At 38.8% G+C, this 26,388-nt stretch overlaps 1 protein-coding gene across 1 annotated transcript in view; it reads left to right on the top strand.

The window, feature by feature from the left end:
• The window catches only part of nedd4l (NEDD4 like E3 ubiquitin protein ligase), a 71,905-nt gene that overhangs the window by 29,648 nt on the left and 15,869 nt on the right, over nt 1-26,388 (top strand). Inside the window, 7 exon segments of the mRNA XM_036587612.1 lie at nt 231-263; nt 265-366; nt 1,844-1,993; nt 7,346-7,543; nt 15,245-15,322; nt 22,765-22,819; nt 25,826-25,884. Of these exon segments, the coding sequence (XP_036443505.1) occupies nt 231-263; nt 265-366; nt 1,844-1,993; nt 7,346-7,543; nt 15,245-15,322; nt 22,765-22,819; nt 25,826-25,884 (675 nt within the window).

Here is a 26,388-nt window from a genome sequence, read left to right on the forward strand (position 1 = left end):
CCTCCATCACATACTCCACATCAAACGCTCATAATCAATCCAACTGATCAAGCAGTTCATTCAGCAGCAGAAGCTGGATCCCTGTGTCTGTGGTGACTTTTGGCGCATCCTCCTGATCTCCCATCAGTCTGCAGTTCCAGAGCTGACTCAGTGGAAGCTGTGTGTGTGTTTCTGCCCCTGCCCTGCTGTTTATACGTGTATGTGTGTGTTTTTCCTCTGCCCTGCCTCAGTCTCCGTCAGCAGTGTATGCTGCCACCACTCCAGGGCTTACCGCCGGGCTGGGAGGAGAGGAAGGACGCTAAGGGCCGAACATATTACGTTAACCACAACAACCGCAGCACCACCTGGACACGGCCCATTCTACAGGTACAACCCACCAACCTGAAGAACCGGGGGTGCTGTCTCTATTACTACACCCCCCCCCAACCCCTTGCTCTTTTTCTCTCTCTTACTCTTCCCCTTAAGGTGTCACCTGACTTGACCTGAGCCTGAGTAAACAAATAGAAATGCCTGTCACGCTGCCTGTCAGAAGTCTGGGGTCAGCTAGTCTTTTGTTTTTGTCCATCAGCTACTGTCGGAACAAAACCCTATATCTCCATTTTTGTTGTTTTTCAGTTTTCACATAATTTGGAAATGTCTGTTGCCTTTACATTGTGTGTAAATTTCATGATGAATGGACCAACAAAAATGGCCCAAAATTACTTGGGGGGAAAAAAAGTCTGGTTAAATTGACTTACATTTTTTCCTTCTCCTGTAAAGTTACCATTTTGGAGATACGAGGTTTTGTTCTGACAGCAGCAATATATATTTAGTTATTTACTTCAGTCAGTCAGTCAGTCAGTCAGTCAGTCAGTCCGTCAGTCCATCAGTCAGTCAGTCAGTTACCCACCCAGAAAGATGTCAAACTGGCATTTTGATTATAAAGAACGTTACTGGCTAGCTGTGACCAGATCAGCTTAAGCAAAATGTGATGCGTAGAATTATTAACAATAAGAGCCCAAAGTACCTGAAAAAGAGTTTGTGAATGGAATAGTCCACCTGGCAAGGCTAATGCTGTTAGTTTTAATAAGAAAATAAAGATGGTTCATAGCTAAAGTACTTTATTGATTATCTTCTTAACTTTTTGGGAGTGTGCCACGTGTTGAATGCTGCTTCTTGGTAATGTAAATTGCGATGTCCTTGACAAACAAGCTGAGATGCAGTTGTTGCTTTTATTGTCAAACTAAACTGAACTAAACTAAACCTTTGCCAAAAGTGGTTAATGGCTATAGGAAAAGATAGCACAATTCGGAGTTCATAGCACATTATCCTTCTGTACTTTTACATATTTCCAAGTGAAGCGTGGTATCAGGAAGGGTCTCAGAGCTAGCGGAGTGTTTGCGATTATAGGTGGGGGTAGGTGAAACATGGTGGTGTTGTTGTTTGAGTGTTACACTGCACATGTTATGTTTCATACAGTGCTATAAACTGCATGATACTGAGAATGTTCTTCATAGTTCTGTTTAATATGATCCTTGATGATATTCCTAACCACAAACAGAAAAAACGTACGTGGTGCTGCTCTCAGAGCTGGAAAAACGTGAGCAATGTGAGCAATTTCAATAAAAGACAAACTGTCTGCACACTTCAGATAGGCAGTGTATGAAACGGAACTGAATGAAAGTGCTTTGATGCAAATTGACTACACAGTTGACTACAAACTGTTGTCCACTGTGATCCCATTCGAGATTTGAGGTGTGGAAGTTAATTAGCCCAATCCCTCCTGTCCACTGGAGCGCTCCCATGTTAATTAGCATCTGCTAATCCCTCTTTTTTCGTGCTAATCCCTCTCTTTTTGTGTCAGCACACTGAAGACGGAGCCAGTTCCTCTGCCGGAGCAACAGGTGGCGTTACCCCCTCCACCCCCTCAACCAGCGGCCATCTGAGCGAACCCCAGATGCGGCGTCCCCGTAGCCTCAGTTCCCCCACCGTCACCCTCTCCACCCCCCTAGAGGTGAGAACATCGACTCCCTGTGTCCAAAAGCTACCTGTCCATCATCTGTCCAACATCTGTCCATCCATTCAACTGTACATTTAGGCTGCACAAAATATGTTTTTTGGAATCTTTATAGTGAAACTGACCTTTGCAGTACTACTATTGCATAAAGCTGCAGTATGCAAATGAGCCACTAACCAACCACAATGTTTTTACTGGGTGCTGTGACCAATCCAGCTCGTTGTGTGTTTTGATGAATCAAAGTATTTGAGTGGATTATTTTGATCAGCTGTACAATATTATTGATTAAACAGAATTTTAATATGTTAAGATGTATCACAATTACAATATATAGCAATATAATCACACAGCACTAATATTTTGTCCATATCATGCAGCCTTAATGTCCATCCTTTTTCTTGCCTGTCTTCTTCCTTCTAATCTCTTTCGCTTCTTCCCTCCATCTCTCCGTCAGGTTTGTCTGTCCTGCTGTCTGTCCATATGGCTGTCCACCTAACCGCCTTCATTTAATTAAATACTTTCTATTCCCTGTTTAATTGCTAATAACAGTTGTTCATTATTCTTGTGAGTCATACAATGTACGCAATCGCACACGTACAGCTGTGTGCGAGTTTAGGCGCCCCGTTCAAATAATAACTGGGGTGAGGTTGATTAGGTTTGTCCTCTGTAGAGGATGGGTTAACTTGTTTTGTTGATTTTCTGAGACAGTTTGACTAGAGGTGTTCAAACTTTGGCATATGACTGTATATATATATATATATATATATATATATATATATTTATTTATTTATTTATTTATTTTTTTTTCTATAACATAGATCGCGGTGCACACATACACACACAGTGTCTTAGTTTTGTCTCAGAGAGAAACTGCTTTGTACGATTTTCTTAGTGGGCTTCCACTCAAACTCTTGAACACAGATCCATGTGCTGCGGGTCAGTAAGAAAATAAAGATGAATCATCCCTTATTTCAAGCCACTAACCCACCAGCTGCACTTGCTTTTATTCTTCCATTTCTTTTTGTGGATGGCTGTGATGCAAAAGGCCTGGTGCTCCAAAACCCAATTCAAGCTGCAGGCAGTTTCCTGACCCGTCTGCTCCAAACCTTTCAGTTATCTGTAACTGAATTGCCTTCAACTGTCCGAAAAAGAATATGGATATCACACACATATATATATATATATGTGTGTGTGTATGTATTTTATGCTTGTGAAATGTCACACAGTTAGGATAAATGTTGTGTCACTGAGGTTTTAAGGAGACTAAAAAAATGCAGAAAGTTCACCAGTTTTAGCTGCTTTAGCTTTGCTAGCTGGCTAAATTAACATAAGTTTACCATGACTGAAGTCGTTCAGTCTTTGCTGTATTATGCCTCACTGGATTTCTCTGCTTGCCGCTTGTGGGTATTTCTATGTCTATATGTAAATGAAGGAGTCTAAAATTCCCTGAAGTTGAAGCCTTGCGCAAAAATTTAATGGGCGATAAATTTTGGATAATTAATTTTCAGTGGACACTCATATTCTTCATTCTTCTTGGATTTTATTTTTTATCTGAATTCCCCTAATAAAGTTTCTGTGGTTTTATTTTGCAAAAATAGACATAATTTTTTTTACATGACTGTTTTCCAACCTCTCTTTATCCCTATTTTTGGTTAATATGCCTTTGGGACTGATATGTAAACGAGCTCTGTTCTGATTGGCTGCCCTGTACTGTGCCTCATTTAAGCAGTCCAGGCTGGAAAACAATGCATAACTTCAGTGTGAATGGGCAAAAATAAACTGCTGTAGCTGAAAGGGCAGATATATATATATATATATATATATATATATATATATATATATATATATATATATATATTTATAAACTGTGTGTTTTTGCAGTTTATAAACTGTGTTTTTTCAGGCATGTTTTCTTAAATGCATACAAAATAAATTTAAAATTTAAATTGATTCCTGATGTTCCTATTTTGACAAGAACTGTTTGCTTTGATGTCCCATTAGGTTTTTGCCTTGTTTCCCAAACTCATAACAGAGGCTCTGGAATAATGCATTAGTGGGCAGAGCATGGATCAGGCAACAAAAGCAGTCCCAAGTAGAGATTTGCAAAACCCCGCCTTGCCCCAGATATCTTCTTCCTTCCCATTTCTCCATTTTTCCTTGCTCTTTTTCCCTTCTCTCCCTTCTTTCCCTCTTTTAAAACCACTCGGCTATCCCAGCTACTCTGCTACTCGTGAAAGATTTAGTGTGCTAGGGAGGCGCAAAGATGACCAACACAAAAGAAGGCGGCTATTTTTGTACTTTTTAGCCCATTTTTTCCCCCCTTATTCCACCCCTCAGTGTTCAGCAGTGGCGAAAGTCATCGTTGGCCCAAAAAAATCTCCATGGTGTACGAGTCATCTGGAGGTTGCGACCTCACATGCGATGTTGAAATCTTGCATCACTCTGCTGAAGCGGCTTTTGCAGCTGTTGTGCGTATCGGGTTTGATGCCTTCATCGCTGCGTGTGTGTTTGCACACTTGTGCGCGTGTGTGTGGAGGGTTTTTCCCATTTTGGCAGCAGGTATGAGCTGACGCTGTGTGAAACCTGCTCCCTGCCATCAGTGCTGCTTGGCCATTTGCTGGTGCTGAGAGCCTGCCAGGATTTCTCTTCTCCACTCCACTGAAAGATCATACTTTCCTTTTTATTTGACCCTTTCAGACGCGTTCTCCTTCAAGCTGCTAAGTCCAGTTTGAGGGAAATTCTGTTTTTTCATCACCAGTATCACCGTCTTATTGAACGTTGCTTTGCTTGCTGTATTAATTGATAGTTTAGGAAAAAAGTCATGTGTACAATGTTCTCTTTATCTCGAATACAGTCAGTCAGCCGAGACATGTTTGGTGTCTGTAATTTGCTTCTTCAGTTTTGCATTGGAGCTACGAGGCTGATGTAGCCAACAAGTAATGGCTTTTGGTACCTTTATTTGAATCATGTAAAGGCAGTTTGCAAGAACAAAAGGCTGTGTTTCTTTGAGAACCTTTAATTGTTATAGAACATTTATATTATGTGGAGGTTCTTTAAATGGTTCTTCGCACTCAGACATCATTTACATCATCTAATAGAACCATCCATTGGAAAGTTTTAGGGAAACAGAAGTGGTTCTTCTATGGCATTGCATCAAAGAACCCTTATGGTTCCATTTGGCACCTTTATTTCAGATCATTTAAAGGCAGTTTGCAAGAAAAGTCTTTGTGAAGTGCTCAGCCGTTTGATGAGGTATTTGAGGAGTAAATGGGTTTTACAGGAAAGTGGTGGAGAACGGGCCGAATGAAAGGTGCCTGCTAATGTGTTTTACTTATCATGGTGGGCCTGAGTGGATTAATTAGAGTAGTACCAGAAAACACATGATGGAAAGACCGCAAGAGCATTAGCTGGTGAACAAGGTGGGGAAGCGAGATGGAGCCTGAGAGAAAATGAGAGCGAGAGCATAATTAGAGAGAGAAAAAGCAGAAGAATGTGTCAGAGAACTGGAGAGAGAGAGAGAGAGAGAGAGAGAGAGAGAGAACGTGCGAGAGGAAGGGCAGGTGAGAGCTGGAGGAAAAGACTGCAGGAGCGAATGGAGGTGAAATCCTCTGATTCATGTGGTAATTAAAAACGCTGTCAGGATTAAAAAAGTCGCTAAGAAGGTCCTGCCTCTGTTACATAACCGACAGCACTTACTGATGTGAGGCGTTCCTTTTTTTTAATACCCCTCATTAAAGACATAATTGCATAAAATAAGATTAGGTAGATATTAAGTCCTACTTAATGAAGGAACCCACATAACATAATGCAAAATGTATCAGCTCTTAATGTTGGTACAGTCTAGATGATGTAACCACAAAGGACAGTTTGTGTGACGTCTACACTCAAAGATTTGCCACAAAAGGGTTTTTTGGAGTGATGCCAATAAAGAACCACTTTTGGTTCCCGAAAGAGAACCTTTCAGTGGATGGTTCTTTAAAGAACCGTATTTGTAAATGAGATGTGAAAGTGAGAAGATCATTTTTAAGATTTAAGGCCAAGCCAAGAACCTTTAATTATGAAAAGAATTTTTAATTATAATTCCGGTTTTATAGCCACAGTCATTTCTAGTCTCGGTTCGCCATCCATTGAAAACTTCTTTAGGGAACCAAAAGTGGTTCTTCTATGGTATTGAGTCAAAGAATCCTTATTGGTTCCATTTGATACCTTTATCTGAATCATGTAAAGGCATTTCGCAAAATAAGTCTGTGTATCTTTGTGAACTCTTAATTAGTATAGAACTTTTGTGTTATATGGAGGTTCTTTAAAAGATTCTTTGCACTCAGACATTGTTTACGAAAGTGGTTCTTTATAGAACCATCAATTCAGCAGATGGTTCTTTGAAGAACCACATTTGTAAATGAGGTGAGATAGCCAGAAGATCGTTTTTTTTAGATTTAAAGAACCTTCACACAGTGGTTCTATACCAATTAAAGTCCAATTTTAATTATAATTCTGGTTTTATAGCTACAGTCATTTATAGTCACAGTTCACTGATCTGTAGGCTGTAGATTGTTAAAGTTGGGACAGCTTTGCATTTAACGTTCAATCGGGTTTTATCACCGTTATTACATTTGTTATTTGTATCTTGTTTCTCTCGCTGTATGATGTTCTAAATGCTGGTTTCAACAAGTCCTCTTCCACCAACGAGCCTCTTTATTGCCCCTTGACAGAGCTCCAATGCCATCTCAAAGGCCGTCTCATCACTTTATTAGCTTACATGCACTTAAGTTATCAAATACTGTGAAACTCTGGGTCTACATGAGTCAGACAATAATCAGATTTCTGCTTTACAACCAACCAATAAACCCACAGAAGAATGTAATGTAAAACTCAAACTTCATGCCATGACTTTAAAAATAAATAAATAAAAATTACGCCACTTTACCTGAAAATATGAACATACATCATCTAGAAGATGAATATTTAAATCCTTCATTTCGTCAAGCATGTAGTCAGTTTCAGTGTCACTCCGTAAGTGTTTTGCTGCGTCTCACGGCAACGCCGCTTGCTTATTTACGGTGCTGTCTGTTTTCGCACATGTGCAGACTGAGAAATCCGAAAGAAATCAGAGTGAGTTTACATGCACTGAGAAATCTGATTACTTAGCTAAAATCCAGCTCTCTTTATTGGATTTCTTAATCGGATTTTTAGACCTTACTCCAATCTAGGAAATTGGAGCTTGAGAGCTAATGGGAGCTTAGCCAGTGATAATGTCATTTGGGAGAATGCTAATACATTTACACTGTGGAAAAAAACAAAGCATGCTTTATATACTGGAGAGCTAATAACTGCTGCTTTTTCTTCCAGGGAGCCAATAACATCCAGCTGCAGCGGGCAGTGAAGGACACACTGTCAAACCCTCAGTCACCTCAGCCCTCACCCTACAGCTCCCCCAAATCCCAACACAAAACCACACAGAGCTTCTTGCCCCCCGGCTGGGAGATGAGGATCGCCCCTAATGGCAGACCCTTCTTCATCGACCACAACAGCAGGACCACCACCTGGGTAAGAGCACCTTGGAAGCACATGCGTACGCAGAGAGAGAAATGCACACAAAGGTCTACATTAGGGAAGGGCAGGAGCCTGTATCACCAAAACTTCCTCGCTGTTTTTGAATATCTGCATCACATGTAAGCATTGTTACGGTTTCTACTAGGGTTGCCAAAGTTAACACATTTTCACAGTCAATTAACGTCACTCCTTTTCATATAATTTGTTAGTTTAATGTTCAAGACATCTATAGTAATTCTAGGCTGAAGCCCAGCTGCTCGCATGCTCTGTGTTGGCTTGAATCCATCATTGTAGTCCTCTCAGTCCTTCTCAATATGTTTTAAAAGGCTTTTAAAGCAGCACATTAATCAGACTACACTGGACAGTGCTTGTGAGAAACCTGTGGATCAATGAGCAGCAAACTAACAAAAGTAATAGTAAAGTGGGAAGTGGATAAAAAATGAAAAAATTCTTTTGGGTCAACAAGACAAATGCAATAATCTTGATTAACTGCATAATGTGATTAACTATGATTAATAATCAGTCCGTATATGGAAGTTGGGCTGAAAAAACAGCCTGTTTTAAATTCATTGTGTTTGTGATGTCACGAAAACCACTGCATTTATCCACCTATTAAGCCTACAGCATTTTGACCCCTCACATTCACATGAATTATCTCCCTCATCCAAGATATCCAAGACAGATAATGGCAGACAAAGCTGTTCATAAGTAAAGTACTTGAAAATGCATAATATTTCAAAAACCATAACATTAGTTTTGCTGGCCTTTAGGTTGCAGCTCCATCACTAATACATGACTGCTGATACAATTTGATCACTTTACTCTAATAGCCTTCTTGTTAGCATGCTAAAGGCTACACAGCTAATAAAAACAAATGCAGTAAACCACGCCTCGGCATCAAGCTAATAGCCAGACAAAGCAATATTCCTCTGTGTTTGTTTGTTTACTAGTTTGTTTGTGGGTTTTGAAAGCAGGAAATTATGTCTGCTAGGAGGTTGTGAAGAAATCCTGATAAGCCTTATTGGAAAAGGGCTTTAAAGAGGCTGGCAGTGTAATGATAATGACCGTCCTCTAAAATCATTACGATCAGTGTTTTCCATTACCAGACTCCACTGAGGGTGTTTACCACATGTAAAGAAAGCCGTTGCTGCCTGTTTTTTTGTTTTTTCAAGGGTTAGTCAGCGTGTTTGCATTCCCACGCTGGTCAGCCAGCATACACCAGCATTACCTGCTAGCAACGTTGCTGTTTTCCCCCATGCCTCCACGTCAATGAAACCACAACATCCACACCAGCATGCTGGCTAAACCAAAGGCACACTGACCCCAACAACCCAACACAAACAAACTCAAAACACTGAGTTTGTATGACATGCCTGTTAGTGGTTGTTAGGCGTCTCTAGAATGTTCTCCCCCATTCACACTGGTTCATTTGAATTATTAGTCTCTTTCTGGAAGTGAAATGCAAACAGTAAAGCTAGGAATGGGTCGAAGAGTGATGGTGTTTGTTGACGAGCAATGGTGTTTGTTGGTGAATGCTGTTGTTTGCTTAAGAGCGTTGGTGTTTAGAGAATGTTTGTGTTTGGGGAACCTTGGTGCTTGCTGGGGAAAGTTGGTGCTTGCTGGGGAACCTTGGTGCTTGCTGGGGAACATTAGGGCTAATGTTGGGATTTGTTGGAGAACAGTGGTATTTTTTGGAGATATGGTGCCAGTTTTTGGAGAATGATGGTGTTTGTTGGAGAATGTTTGGATTTGTTGGAGACCGCTAGTGTTGGAGAATAGTGGTATTTTTTGGAGAGTTGGTGCCACTTTTTGGATAATAATATTTGTTGGAGAATGTTAGTGTTGGAGAAAATTTTTTTTATGGGGAATTGGTGTCACTTTTTGGAGAACGATGGTGTTGGAGAATAATGTTGGGATGTGTTGGAGACCGTTAGGTTGGGGAATGATGGTGTTGGAGAATGATGGTGGAGAGTGGTGTTTGGTGGACAAATTTGTTGTTTGCTGGAGGGTGGAGAACGGTGGTGTTCCAGTGAAGAGTGTGTTCGGTGGAAAATGCGTGTGTTTCATGAGTGGTGTTGGCTGTCGGTGCTTGTAGGAAAATGTCCATGTTTTGACCAAGAATATCAGTGTTTCTGCATTTTATTGGAAAAGTTCAGCTTTATGATGGAAAAGTTGGGCACTTTGTTTAAGAATTCCGGTGTTTTGCTGGAGAAGCTTCCTGTTTTGCTGGACAGTGCTGGTGTTTTTATGGAGAATGTTGGTGTGGGTGAACTTCGTTGCTGGAGAATATGGGGTCATAGCAACCGGCTGCTATAGATTGTGTGCAGATTGATATTAAAGCTGAGTAGGAGGTGAATGACTCAGTGATTCCTCAGTTTAGATATTGTTTCTGCTTCTCCTCACTTACTGACTGATGCTAGATATCGGCGGTAGAGTCCTGTTGAGCCTTTGAAAGAATCCACCCACTGCTGAAAGAGCCAGCACAGCCAGACTCAACTACTTCAGTATGAGTGTTTGCTGCTCAACACACAGTGTAAGGTAGTGATTTAAAGTTAACCTGTATACTTCAGAGTATTCATTTAGTGCTGTCACTGTATAATTAACACAACATGAAATTAGATATTATGATTAATATAAATATTACTGTAGTATAGTATTAAAGCAATGATTCATTCACACTTGTGTTTGCATCTATGGCTGTTGAAACTACAAAATATGAAAGGCTATTTTTTTGCTTAAGCGTTGCCGTAACATGATGTGAATGTATGTTTTGTATCTCAGTACAAGGTGTTTACAGTCAGGATGCTGACATTTTAGTGTGACACAAGGTCTTAAGCCATTGCCCAGGTCTTTATCAGTCCATTATCGGTGGATTGTTCATTTTACTTGTTCTGCCAGTTGCAGTTCAGTAAGTCAGCTGCTCAGAGGGAATCAAGGAGTCATGGAAATTCACCCCTTAAATAAAAAAAATGTAAACATTGGAAATGTTTTTCAAACTTTAAAGTTGTTAGTGTTTCAAAAAACATGATTCACTGCCTAATCTGTGGAGTGCATATTCGCAGAAGCAGCCTGTTGTAATTTTGTTTTTTTGATGTCACAAACACAACTGCATCTGCTTCTATGTGCCTATTCAGCCTACAGCAGTTTAGCTCCGCCCATTTGTGCTGAAGTTATAAGGGGTGAATTTTGAAAGAGGCGCAGTCAATCAGAGCAGAGCTCGTTTACATATACAGTGTTAAAGGTAAAACAGCCTGTTTAATACTAAGAGGTAAAGAGAAGTTGTAAAATGGTGATGTAAAAATGAATTATGATTGATTTTGGTACATAAAACAATACAAACGTCTTAAGTGGACCTCAGAGGGAAAAACAGATAACGGCAGAAATAGGATACGGGCCCTTTAACTGATTTACTCACACTTTCCCTCAAAGCCTAAAGAAGACACCCCCCTGATACCCAGTGACGCTATCCAGCTGTTAAACCAGCAGAACATGCTGGGTCAGATTACAGAGGAATAAAAGAATGAATCCTTTCAGATTCTGTAACATAGCATTGTTGTTAGTTATATTTGCATATAAAAAAAGTTATTTTTGCCATGTATATGTGTTATAGTACAACTACAGTTTCTTTACTTTAAGTAGCCTGATTTACATTACCCTCCTCCAAAATATCCCCCTTTGATTGTTTTTAATTTTATTTTTAAAAGCGTTTATAAAAAAAATGCTGTAGTTTTGGAGGTCATGTTGCTGGCTGTGTGTTTCTCCCTGTAGGATAGTAGAGTGTTTGAGCAATACTTGTGAAGAACCTTGTAATGTGAGGGGCTTTAATTAAAGGGCAGATGTAATGGAAAAACATTTTCCTAGCTTTTTCAAAATAAGAGTTTGATGTAGTACAGCAACAAGAGGTTTCAAGTCATGCCGTTCTCCCCCAGTCCAAAAAGTCCATATTTGCAAAAACAGCCTGTTTTTAATTCATTTTATGATGTCACAAAAACAAATGCATTTACATATATACACCTATTCAACTCACAGCTTGAAGTTATAAGGATTGTTTCAGCATAGACTACTTTTTAAATGAGACTCAAACCAGGCCAACCAATCAGTACAGAGATCATTTACATATCTCAGTCTTAAATGCACAGTAACAGAAACAGCCTGTTGAATTCAAAGGGAAAAAGAAAGGTTGGAAAATGTCATGTAAAAATGAATTACGGTTGATTTTGGTACATAAAACCTCACAAATTTTGTACGTGGACCTCAGAGGGAGAATAAAATGCATGAAAAACATAGGATATGGGCTCTTTTAACTGATTTAAACTGGCACCCATCTGACACACAGTGACGCTATGAAGCTGTACCCGCAGAACATGCTGGGTCAGATAGAGGAATAAAAGAATGATTCCATAAGATTCTTAAGCCATTGCCCAGGTCTTTATCAGTCCATTATCGGTGGATTGTTCATTTTACTTGTCCTGCCAGTTGCAGTTCAGTAAGTCAGCTGCTCAGAGGGAATCAAGGAGTCATGGAAATTCACCCCTTAAATAAAAAAAATGTAAACATTGGAAATGTTTTTCAAACTTTAAAGTTGTTAGTGTTTCAAAAAACATGATTCACTGCCTAATCTGTGGAGTGCATATTCGCAGAAGCAGCCTGTTGTAATTTTGTTTTTTTGATGTCACAAACACAACTGCATCTGCTTCTATGTGCCTATTCAGCCTACAGCAGTTTAGCTCCGCCCATTTGTGCTGAAGTTATAAGGGGTGAATTTTGAAAGAGGCGCAGTCAATCAGAGCAGAGCTCGTTTACATATACAGTGTTAAAGGTAAAACAGCCTGTTTAATACTAAGAGGTAAAGAGAAGTTGTAAAATGGTGATGTAAAAATGAATTATGATTGATTTTGGTACATAAAACAATACAAACGTCTTAAGTGGACCTCAGAGGGAAAAACAGATAATGGCAGAAATAGGATATGGGCCCTTTAACTGATTTACTCACACTTTCCCTCAAAGCCTAAAGAAGACACCCCCCTGATACCCAGTGACGCTATCCAGCTGTTAAACCAGCAGAACATGCTGGGTCAGATTACAGAGGAATAAAAGAATGAATCCTTTCAGATTCTGTAACATAGCATTGTTGTTAGTTATATTTGCATATAAAAAAAGTTATTTTTGCCATGTATATGTGTTATAGTACAACTACAGTTTCTTTACTTTAAGTAGCCTGATTTACATTACCCTCCTCCAAAATATCCCCCTTTGATTGTTTTTAATTTTATTTTTAAAAGCGTTTATAAAAAAATGCTGTAGTTTTGGAGGTCATGTTGCTGGCTGTGTGTTTCTCCCTGTAGGATAGTAGAGTGTTTGAGCAATACTTGTGAAGAACCTTGTAATGTGAGGGGCTTTAATTAAAGGGCACATGTAATGGAAAAACATTTTCCTAGCTTTTTCAAAATAAGAGTTTGATGTAGTACAGCAACAAGAGGTTTCAAGTCATGCCGTTCTCCCCCAGTCCAAAAAGTCCATATTTGCAAAAACAGCCTGTTTTTAATTCATTTTATGATGTCACAAAAACAAATGCATTTACATATATACACCTATTCAACTCACAGCTTGAAGTTATAAGGAGTGTTTCAGCATAGACTACTTTTTAAATGAGACTCAAACCAGGCCAACCAATCAGTACAGAGATCATTTACATATCTCAGTCTTAAATGCACAGTAACAGAAACAGCCTGTTGAATTCAAAGGGAAAAAGAAAGGTTGGAAAATGTCATGTAAAAATGAATTACGGTTGATTTTGGTACATAAAACCTCACAAATTTTGTACGTGGACCTCAGAGGGAGAATAAAATGCATGAAAAACATAGGATATGGGCTCTTTTAACTGATTTAAACTGGCACCCATCTGACACACAGTGACGCTATGAAGCTGTTGTACCCGCAGAACATGCTGGGTCAGATAGAGGAATAAAAGAATGATTCCATAAGATTCTGTAATGTATCGTTATTGTTATAGTTATTATAGATAGAAAGAAATTTGTTTATTTTTGTTTAAAGAGATTTTATTTGCAATGCATACTTTATACTTCATACTTATACATTCCATTCAGAGTGTCTAACATATTATGATGGTTTGGTTTTGTATAATAAGATTCGATTATATAGTGGAGCATTTGAGTAGTACTTTTAGAGAGCCATGCTCAGTGAAGTGCTTCATTTACATACATACATACATACATCATCTAAACCGCTTATCCTTCTGGGTCGCGGTGGCTTCATTTAAACAATCTATATCATGGAAATACATATACACATATATTTTAAATAATGTTTGATGTAGCATGTAAATTCTGCTAAAGTTTTAAAATGCGGCATTTACTACCCGGTCCATACAGACTGTTTTTGAATTAAATGTTTTTATGATGTCACAAAATCCAACCTATTTATTTGCTTATTCGGTGTACTGTACATTATCCTTGTTCGCAATGAAGCTTTAAGGAATGTTTCAGCCTGGACTGCTTTTTGAATGAGGCACAGCCAATCAGATCAGAGCTCATTTACATATACCAGTCTCAAAAACAGCCTGTTTAACTGTAAGGGATAATGTGCTCATGTACAAATGAATTATGGCTGCTTTTGGTCCATAAAACCACACGTGTCGTAAGTGAGCTTCAGGGAAAGAAATAAAGTACAATGAAAATGTAGAATAATGGCCCTTTAAAAGTAGTTTTTAAAGAACAGAAAAACGGATCAGTCGATATTCGAGGTTTCTGTACTGGTATCTGAAGAGAAAAACGATTCTGCCGTCTCTCAAAGGCCTTTTATTCCCTCAGCCATGGATTCCTCTCAGGTAGTGAATGTGTTTGTTTTTTTCTGTTCTAAAAGTTGGCACACGCAGGCACACCCTTAACCTTACTTCTACCTGCACGCCCAGTCACCAGGGGAACACCCTATTAGCGGAGGTGTTTCACTGTGGCGTTAGTGTGCCCCCTGCTGTTTGACTGTGGTACTGAAGCTGTTTATTCTCCTCCTCCTGTCCTCCCCTCCTCTTCTGCTCTCTTTCCCCTCATACAAACCCGTCTTTGTTACACTCTGTTCCACACAGATGCCGTCTTTGTCCTGGAGGTCTGTTGAGTTTGCAGTGCTTTTTATTGACTAGATGAAAAATGTAGTCTTTTTTTTAATCTCATGAAGTTGATGCTTACCATATGCATTATCGTAGAAAAAATGTGTTTGTTCATGAATATTTGCTGTATTTGGCATTACAGTTTGTACATAATTGGGTCGTAACATAGAAACAGACTCTGCGTGTGTTTAAATAAAGATTTTCTATCAGAAATCAGGACTTTTTAGTTTAAGCTTGAATTAAGCAGCCTTTTCCCCCCCAGACAGTGCATTCTGTAGGACACAATTGCCCCTGTATTCTGGGCCTTTGGGGAGAAGCAGTGCATCGTGGGATTGGGCAGTGAATGTTTTCTATTGAATGAGAGTAAAGGCTGGGGGCATCTTGGGATTGCGTCAGTTAACCTCTCTCTCTCTCTCTCCCCCCATTTCTCTTTTCATTCTCCCTCTTTCTTACACTTTCTCCCTGTCCCTCTCCCTCCCTCCCCCTCTCTCTCTTTCTTTCTCTCTCTCTTTTTCTCTTTCTCTCTCTCTCTCTTCTCTCTCTCTCTCTCTCTCCCTCTCTCCCTCTCTCAGGAGGATCCTCGTTTGAAGTACCCTGTTCACATGAGGACTAAAGGACCACTGGACCCTGGTGACCTCGGCCCACTTCCCGTGAGTACTTAATGAACTACGTTACCCACGATGCACCAGTGCTCACTCAGGACATTCACATAGATCCACTTATGGGCTTCTCAGTTTTTGAGCGTGCCTGCACTGTCCATAATAAACTACAAATGAGCGATTATGAACGGATCCTCAATCCCCTTAACTAATCAACACTCAAGAGCAATAAACAGCATTAGCTGTTTGACAGTTTAAAGTATTCTTTCATAATCTTTCTTTCATAAAGACTCGTGACTAATGACACCAGACAGCAGCAGATGAATAATAGTCCATCTGTGTAAGCTGCTGTACTATGAAGTGCTGTATTAGAGGTATACATTAGCACAGTAATGCAGGGGAGGAGTCAGCTCTAAACAGTGGAGGTGGGAATCTCGACACACATCGTGATTCAGTACTAAAGGTTCTCGATGCATCTCGGTTTGTGATTTCTGTCGCCTACGTTGTGCAGAGTCATCTTGTTTTTGTCATTAACAAGTAATGCTTGCGTTGTTGAATCTGAATGTACGCACACTCCACGTCTGTAGGCCTGTTTCATCTAATAGCTTTGAACTATTTTGAAAAATAGTTGAAAAAATTGATTTTATCCTTTGGTTATTCGTGTGATGTATACAGTGTAGCTCATAGCGTTTATTTTTTGGCAGAAATGTTAAGTAAATGTTAAGTTAAGTACTAAATATTTCATTAGAACAAGAAGAATAGACTCAGGATCCCCTACTATAGAGCACATCTAGGTCATAAGCTAAAACAGATGTCCAAATATAAAATAAAGCACAAGGTCTTTGTCATTTCATAAGCTTTTTACATTTTGTTGTCATTTAATCGTGTGCATGCGCATATATTGCTGTGCGTAATGCAGAAACTATTTTAAAAGTAGGCTTTTTAACCAAATAACACTGCTTTCACTCATTAGCACCAAGCTGATGCTGCTGCATCTTTGACTTACCCAGGCTTTTTTAATACAAGTTACATCAGTTTTAGCCTAAATGGGAACATTTGAAGCTTGTAAAAGACATTCAGCTAACATGTTGCAGTAAATCATTTCTTAAAGCAAAGCTCTGAATATTACTGGATTAGCCTTTTAGCATATTGGCATTGTGATGAGGTGGTTGGTACAAAGCTGCGTTCTTACATAGGGTGGTGTTTACTGTGGTTTCAGGCCTTTCTTGTTTTGTGACCGGGCTGTGCTAAAGCATCCAATTTGTACTGTCTCTGTCTGCCTTCGACGGAACCGTAAACGGAGACCAGAACGCAGGAAAAATCGAATATGATGTTTTGTGAATCGATATAGAATCTTTCACAAGAGAATCGTAATGCATGAAAGAGTCGATTATTATTTCCCCACCCCAAGAAACACACACACACACACACACACACACACACACACTAGCTGCTACGGCTGAAAGATTAATCATTATAATATTGAAATTGCTACTTAAAGAAGTTTTCAGATTGCAAGAGCTGCAGGTTTATAGCCTATATTATCATTAAAGTTCTCTCAACAGATTTCATTTAATCTAATAGCACAGACTTTGTAAGCTGCTTGTAGATGAGTAAAACCAATCAAAAGCAAACCAAACACCCATAATAATAATAACAACAGTAATATCAACAATCATTTATAGAACACTTTTCATACCAGTTGCTCAAAATGGTTTACAGACAGGTGATAAAGTTTAACAGTAATAGAAATTAAAGTTGTGTTTGATTTTCTGTTATTATTTGTACAATTTGGTAACAAATATGTGCATTTTCAAAATTTCAAAATGAAAGTGTTCAACACTCAAGCCCATAGAAGTGGATATGCTGGTGGTCTCAGCAAAAAAACAGCTTAATTTATAGAAAATAATTGCAATTTAAATTGTAGTTGCAGTGGGTCATAAAAATCACATTTTCCCCAAATCGTTCTGCTGTACTTGCTGCATAATCTAAAAACAGTATATTAGATGTTGCAACAACTGCAATTTCAATTTCTGCATATTATGAATGCATTGGTGAATCAGTAATGTGTCATGGTTATAGGACAGTAAATAATTGACTTTTGTTGGACTGCTTGAAAACCTTGATTCCTCAAAACGCTCTGATTGGTCAGGACACTCACAGCAGACAGTAAAAGCACTGTGATTGGTTTGAGGACTCATCGGCATATTGTAGCCTTCTGTGGTACCATAGAAGGAAAGACCATTATTGCAACAGTGTTGCAAAGACCAGTACCACAATAACAATGAACAGTTAGCAGAAGAAAAACATCAGAGTTTCTGTGAAATAGTTTTTTCTATCTTCCTGAGTGAAAATCCTGTTTTTTCAGCAACTATTTAGAATTAAGACAAACAAGCACATGGGCAGCAGAACAGTTTAATCCATCATCCAGTACTCCTGCTGCCCCCTGAATCAATGCGAGAGCACATACAGTTCTTTGGCTATTTCCAGTGAAGGCTGATCTGGGGTCAGTCACTGCTTGTCTCTTTTATGTCAGAGTCACGGTCACTCTGACAGGCCGTGTATGTCGTCAGACTTCTTTCACCTTTAAATGCCAGTTTTTCTAATGACGGCTGTTTAAAGCCTCAGTCAGGAAACACCTCCTCAGCGAAGGTCACAGTGTGAAACTGACAGGTCTTTTTTTTTTTTCATGGATCTGAGCACTGAAATCTGCATAAATCATAAATATGCATTTGAATTGTTCAATCTGTGCATCTTTGCTAACGCTGTCTGCTTTTTCCCTCCTTCTCTTCTTGCATTTCAATAACTTTGCATTTTAATTTGATGGATCTTTACAACCCTTTCAGGCTTCATTTCAGACTACGGTTTATTTTTCTTTCTCTTTTTCTTTTTTCCCACTTTTCCCTCTGCTGTGAGCGCTCTGCTTCACCCTGCTCACCCTGTAACCTTCACTTTAATCTTCCTTCTCTCCTTCAGCTCCTTTTTAGCATCAATTTTTTGCTCTCATACACTACTGTTCAAAAGTCTGGAATCACTTGTTATATTAAGAAATTTAAAAGGAAAAAATATATACAATAATAACACTTTATACAATTTATAACAGGCATTCTGGATAATAATTTGGTTCTACCTTTATTCTGGTTATCAATTTTATCATAATTTCATTCTGAACATTAATTTTATTAAGTTCATATTTTTATTTTATTATAACATCTAACAAGATCATTCTGGATATTACCTTTATTATTACTTCTTTCTGGATTTAAATTTATTAGTATTCTAAATTTATTAGTATTCTATTCTGCGTCTTAATTTTATTATAATATAATTCTTGTTATACATTTTATTGTATTTTTATATTATAACTTTATTTTGCATATTATTATATTATAAGATCCTTATGAATATTAGTTTTATTATAAAATCGTAACAAGATCAAGTTTGTAGTGTTTTATATTTTTCTCTTATTAGACTTATTCTATTATTTCTAAACATTAATTTTGTTTATTTTGGATATTATTTTATTGTAAGTTCACTATATTAATTTCATTGTAAAATCTTACAAGATCATTTTAGGTTTATTTTTTAAATATATATATATATATATATGTAAATATATACATACACATATACATACATACAGATTTTATGTTTGTATAATTCAGGTGTAATTCAGAATATTAATTGTATTCTAACTTTACACTGAATGTTAAGTTTATTATGGTTTAATTTTGGATGATAATGTTATCATTTCCAGTTCTGCAGGACTAACATTAGGATCATTTTATGCTCCTGTCCAGTTTATTCTTATATTATTGAAGTGCTGATTCCAGGCGTTTGGGCAGTCGTGTTCACTCGGTGCTTTTTTAAAAGGCTGCTTGTGTGTGTGTTTCTGTGTGTGTGTGTGTGTGCGTGCGTGTGTGTGATCTTCTCTTTGCTCTCTTTGGCATGGCGTTGGGGGAAACGTGCCGTGTTTTGCTGGCAGAATCTTCCAGAGGAGGTCGGTCCTCTCTCTGTCTGCCCGTTTACCTGCCTGCCTGCTGGACTTTCCTCATATTCTTCCTCCCCCTCTTCTTCCTCTTCCTCCCCTAATGTCATGGACAATCGTCTCTCTCTACCAGCCCTCTTTATCTACAGTACTGTCCAAAAGTCCAAGGCCATCTGATAAAATTCTTTAAAGCTGTTTATCTGGACAGTATTTGCCTTGAAAAACACTAACATAATAAATGCAGACATTCATACAGTACATAAAAAATGTTTATCTGTATGTATTAACAACAGCTGAACTGTCCCTGCTTAAACTATGTTTTTCCCCCTATGTCTCCTTTTGTTCATTTGGACAAGCTGGCAAAAATTCCATTCAGTCTAATGAGAAATTGTAGCAGTGCTGTGTGACGTTGAGTTTCCAGTTTAAAATGCTGAGCTAATTAAAACCAGACAGGCTGGAAACAACAATGAGAAATTTGCCACCATGCTAACATTAGCTCAAGCGCGCACACACACACACACACACACACACACACACACACACACACACACACACACACAAAATGCACTAACAGTGTGTGCTTTCACATCACATGCATACAAAATAAATGAATATTCACTTTTTGTCATTTTGTCATTATCTGATTAGTTTGAATGGGATTTTTCCCAATTTCCCAATTCAGTCCTTCACCATGGAAACCATGTTAAATCAGTTTTATCAAAAGTTAAATAATTTCTGCTGATGGAATTGAAGAAATCCATGCAGTAGCTGTGAGCTGCTTTACCAAAAACAATATATTCTGATTGCTTTTTATCATAATAATGTTTACTTGTATTCATTCTTATGTTTGTGGTGTTAAGTAAAAGCCCACTTACTGCCCTGATAAACAGTTTAGACAGTTTTCTTGGCTGGTCTAAGACGTCTGCACTAAAGCCAAAGTGCTGTATTGGTGCTTCATCTTTTCTCTCCTCCTTACCACATCTTTCATTCTTTTATGCTGTCTTTCTCTTTTCTTCCTGCCTTCTGACTCTCTCTCTCTCTACATCTGTCCATTTTCCCCACCTTCCCCTTTATTTGCCCTTACACTCTGCTGTTGTTGATTTTTTTGCTTTTCTTTCTTTCTTTCTTTCTTTCTTTCTTTCTTTCTCTCTCTCTCTCTCTCTCTCTCTCTCTCTCTCTCTCTCTCTCTCTCTCTCTCTCTTTCTTTCTTTCTTTCTTTCTTTCTTTCTTTTCAAATGACTTTACTGGCATGCAGTGTAATTAACAATTGTTGTCATAGCAATGGAAGGAATGCTCTGTACTAATAGTGTCAGAAATATTGTCAGGAAAAAAAACACAAGTGTGTATATATATTGTACAGTCACACTCCTGCATGTGTGTATCTATACACTCATGTATGCACAGTGTGTGTGTTGTTTGCCTGGTTTCTCTCTCCAGCTTGTTTGAGCTAATATACACTTTCTTAGACATTTATTAAAATTTTACATTAGAAATGGATCTTTTTTTCACTTCAGCGTTTCCCTGAAAACATTTTAAGGTGCACACTTAAGGTAAAGAGACCCACTGGACCTTTATTTATATTAAAAAAATCTACAAATTTATATCACAGTCATTATATTGGTTGCAAAATTTGCAGTTAGATATTTTTCCCAAATTGCTCAGCCCTAATTTTAACTGTTTATACTACTAGACTGTCTGTGTTTTTAAACGAATACTATTTTAATATCGTGTTCAAAAGGAAAAAAATACTTAATATTGTTATGAATAAACACAGATACACAAAAGCTGTAAATGTGCGCTGATAACACACACATTAAATAAAGCAAGTGATACTCATGGAGTGAGTTTACATGCACCCAATAATCCGATCATAATTGGATTTCTGCACTTATCAGATTATTCAAATGGTCATGTAAACACCCCATACTCTGATCTAGAAATCCGATAAAGAGAGCTGGATTTTAGCTCAGTAATCAGATTTCTCAGTGCGTGTAAACTCTTACTCTGATTTCTTTCGGATTTCTCAGTCTGCGCATGTGCGAAACAGACCGCAGTACTGGAAATAAGTGAGCAGTGTTGCCGCGAGACGCAGCAAAACACTTTTTGGAGCAACGCTGAAACCAAACACATGCTTGATGAAATGAAGGATTTAAGTATTCTTCATCTTCTAGATGATGTATGTTCATATTTTCAGGTAAAGTGGCTCGTATTATATAAAAAGCCGCAGCATGAAGTTCGAGTTTACGTTATGTTTACGTCACGTCTTCTTCTGTGAGTTTATTGGCTGGTTGCAAAGCAGAAATCTGATTACTGTCTGACTCATGTAGACCTGGAGTTTTCATATTATCTGATTACTGAAGTGCATGTAAACGCAGAGACAAAATCTGATTTTCTGCAGTTATCGGATTATTAAGTGCGTGTAAACACACTTCTGGACTTTTTACTTTTTGTCATATAATTATTAATATGACCCAGCTTTATATGTATCACACCTATTACTCAGCCAGCGCTGATAACAGTGGATTACTTTCACTGTCATGTACTGGGTTTAGCTGAAACACGGACACTTGCGAGACAGTATGTTTACACTTTTACAGACTACCTCCAGCTCCTGCTACAGAGATTTTGGATCCCTATTTGCTCAGGCGCTTTTTAATAGTGTGTCAGCCGTCAGCTGAAGTCTTTGTGGTGGGATCCAGTGCAAATTTTACAGGAGACAAGAGATGATAGTGAAAATACAGAAGGAAGCCAGACAGCTGACGTTATTGAAAGGAAGCTGAATTTCACGTCTGTATTTACTAGCCTCATTGGTGGCTACGTTAGCGGTCAGGATTTCTTTATTGATGTCGGGGGATTTGTAACGGTTGTATGACTGCATGCTGGGAACTCTGCTAAGAGACCACTGATGGACAGAAACACAAAAATGAATATAAAATTGTGGATTCTGTCAAACCGAGGAGGCTGAGCGATGCAGTGCTGCACTAAAGAATATAACGTGACGTGACAAATAACATAAGTGCTAGTTTGAGGCTGGAATGCCCCTTTATGTAAATCATGCATTAATGTAATTCCATAATCATCACTGGCGACAATGAATGCTCATTGCAGTGCGTATGTGTGTGTCATGCATGACTGTGGAACCCAATGAGTCATCATTGGGACTCATCACCATCATCATCATCATCATCATCATCACTGTTAAAATGTATTTCTTTTTCTTATTTTATTCTCATCATTTTCTTTCTCATTATGTTCTCATCAGTCTCTCTCTCTCTCTCTCTCTCTCTCTCTCTCTCTCTCTCTCTCTCTCTCTTTCTCTCGTTCACTCCCCCTCCCCCCCAACCGGAGGCAGCCTCAGTCTGGATCTCCGGGCGTGTGGTGTGCTGTGGGTGGTTGCTGTGACTGTGTGGGTGTGTTACATACTGCTGCTGGTGTGTTGGCTTAGTCATCTCTCTAACCGTTCATCTCCCTCTCTATTTTTTTCTCTCTCTCTCTTTCTCTCCAGCCTGGGTGGGAGGAGCGAGTGCACGCAGATGGAAGAACCTTTTACATTGACCACAGTAAGACCACACTTTTCACTTTGCCATTAAAGTGTCACAAACAGACAAAAGTTAAAGCACAGCTAAAAAAAAAAAAGTAGAGGAGACTGAATTTATTTCACTGTCATACAGTGTCAGAAATCACATAAGCAAGTCTGTTTGGGATTACTGAACAACTCAGCACGGTTTGATGCAAGTGTGTTTAAACTTATGAAACTTATTAATTAGCCTCATAGATCCAGTGCAAACTTTGGACACCAAGCATGTATTGACTGCTCCAGTATGTCCAAATATATAGACACAAGGAGAAAATTGTGTATATATTTGATATACAGGTACATATCGATTCTGAATATTTGAAGCAGTACTGACACTCGTTTCCCACAGTATAGATTCTGTTCATATTAGATGCACTTTCTGCTCAGTTCTTTTAAGCGAGGTGATCGAGACTCTGCAGCCCCACTGCCTCTTATGCACCCTGCTGTAATTCAGAATATGATGGTGCGAGACCCCAGAGTGGTGCAGCTGTCTAAGCGTTGGCCCTACCGTCATGAGTTTGCTCCCTGGTGGTGGCACAGCCATCCATGGCTGGGAGTCCAAGAGACCATAATTGGCCTTGCTCTCTCTGGGCAGGTAGATGGTCCTCTTTCCCCCCATCACTCAGCTAGCCAAAGCACCCATCTATTAGCTGATGTAACAGAATTGACAGTTCTCATTCAAGTGTGTTGAGCTAACCAGTGATGTTGCGTTGGCATCAGCTTGATGAAATTATAAAACGGGTAGTTCCGGTCCTAAAATCTGATTGGCTGAGCCGTGTTTGGAGCCATTGTAATACGCACACCTATGACCGCCTCACAACAACTGAATTGTATCTTAACTATGCCACAGCACGAAAAAAAACCCTTGTGCTGTTAATGGAATGATCTTTGATTCTCATGCTGCTCACGTGGACCACTGAGTATATTGATGAAGTAAGACCCAACAACTCATGTTCTTAATAGGCTAAAAGAGCCAACAACCTAAACAAGTCCATCATTAATATCACAGGCTTGAATTAAAGTACTTACTGTATGATTAACTGTAAAATGGCAGCATAAAATGCAAAAAATGTCACTTGAATGTCTTACACGCTTCAAATGTCTGTGTTTCAGTCAGAAGTAGCGTCAAACCCAGACTGGATCCCAAACGGCTCCGTATTCCCTACATAATGTGCTATGAAAGTTTAGAAATTCTAGCCTCTACAGCAAAGTAGTGCAGGATCTATGAGGGTTAACGTTTATAACTTCATTTACGCTCTACAGTTCTCAAAAGTAAAAAAAAAAACATAAAAAAAACAGGCATTCAGTACACGACACACTACCTTCCTAAATTACAAATACTGCAAATACTGCTAAACCCAGCAGGTTTGTAAGCAGAGGGTGTCACCTGTGTGCTTGACCTGTGGTGCAGAACACAGCTGACATGGCAGAGTTTAACATTTGTAGTTTGATCTGTAAGCTCAGGTGTGCTGAAACACACTTATTGATTGGACAGAATGGACACTACTACAATGTTTAATGCCACAGTTATAGAACACTCTCAAATCTGTGTGTGTGTGTGTGTGTGTGTGTGTGTGTGTGTGTGTGTGTGTCTAATGTCAGGTTTAAAAAGTTAGCAATTTTAGTGACAATTCACAACCAGAGAACTTGCAGCCAACCACATTCTCTTTAACTGGTAAGCCGGGCTGAGTATGTGTGTGATATATATGTGTGTTCATTCCCCTAAAGGCCTGACTGATTCCACTGCAGTAGGTCCACAACACACACCACATGTCAAAAAGTTGGACATGACCTTAGGCTCGTGTGCAGCTGCTCCCTTCTATTTGTCAACGCTTTCAATAGAGATTATACAAGTTGTATGTACACATCTAAATGTGTCACCACTGGGCATGCTTTAAAGTCGCTAAATTAACTAATTACAAGGGATGTCTGGGTATTTTAGACATATTTTGCTTCCCTAATCAAACAAATAATGACTCCCAGTGTAAATAATTGTGTGAGCACGAGTTTAACAACATGCTTCAGTAAAGATCTGAATGCAACATCCTTCTCTGAATACACATTATTTCCTTTTTTAAGATTTTTTGATAAAATCTCAGTAAGTACTCCGCCAAAGAAATGTAGTTCCTTTAGAGTATGGTATTGTTGCCAAGCAATCATGGACCGCTGAATTAGGAGAACGTTCGGTCACCCATTAATGTATATTGTGATCATTTCATGATTTTTTTTTTTTTTTAATTCTGTGGAAAGTGCAGATTCTAAACTTTCAATTTATGCCACATTCGTGTTTATAAGCATAAGAGAAGATTTGAAGAGTATCATTCCAAAAAGCTGTATGACCGTTTATAATGATTTTGGATATAAGTTTTTAAAAAGAATAACAGCTGATTTATAATGAAAAACACACTTTTATTTTTCTCAGTGAAGGTGATATTGATCATAATGTAGCATTGATATTTCTTGTATGTGTAAAGCCCACCAGCAAACTAAGCGTTTTGTCCCGCTCCTGTCCGCAGCCCCATATAGCTGGTTTCCATCTACATTAGTCACAACTGAAAATGGCTGTCATTTGTCTTTATTCCGCTTTATTGTTGTGTTTGCCTTTCTTAAAAGCACGTTCCACAGTTGTGGCCATCTGACTGTCTGAACGCTTCGCTGTTTCTGTAGCCTGCAAGAAAGCAATTCACATGTTGTTTATGTGATTGCTTTGCTTCTATTTACAAATTTTTTACAAATTTTTTTTTGAAAGTTCAAAAGTTCTGTTTACAATAAGTTCATATGTTTTGTCCCACTGGGCTGGTTAACAGCCCGCTCCCACACATGACCCTAAAAATTAGCCCCGTGCCTCAAGATTTTGTGGTGGGTCCCAAAGGAATGCAGACCCCTATTTGAGAGCAGGAGTGGTGGTGTAACACCAGCTGCAAAAGTGCTCCCTATAAAACAAAAAAAATCAGATAAACTTAATAGAAACTTTATTTTTTCTTTTAAGACACCAAGAACACCCAGTGGGAAGACCCTCGTCTACAGAGTCCTGCCATCACTGGACCTGTGAGTTCATCATCAGCATCATATCTCTCTCTTTCTCTCTCTCCCTTTCCCTGACTCACGCCCTCCGTCACTCCCTCACTACCTCCCTCCCCCCCTCCTTCCCTACCTCCCTCAGTCTTCTGGGATCATTGTGTTTTGACCTAAATATCACCAGACTTTATTGCGTTTAGAGTTTAGAGTGGATCTTTAACCATCAAATATTCGGAGGGCAAATAGACAGAAGCTAAATTATTTAATATGACTGTACAATTTTTCTATATATTGCAGTTGTGTTTGTCATAAATTAAAGCTTATAATAAAAACAGATCGGCCGACCGAATAAATTTACTTTTATTGGATTGTATGAACACCTTGATTTATCAGTACCCCACAGAAACACCTATCAGGACCTGTGATTGGTCAGGATGATCAGAACACACAGTAAAAACACTGTAGCTGCGTTCCACAGCCTAGGCTGCAGCCGAGGTAGTGCGGGTCCTTGGTAGGACTGTCCTATGACAAACT

This window comes from Colossoma macropomum, unplaced genomic scaffold, assembly GCF_904425465.1.
Source record: "Colossoma macropomum unplaced genomic scaffold, Colossoma_macropomum, whole genome shotgun sequence".
NCBI classification, from domain to species: Eukaryota; Metazoa; Chordata; class Actinopteri; order Characiformes; family Serrasalmidae; genus Colossoma; species Colossoma macropomum.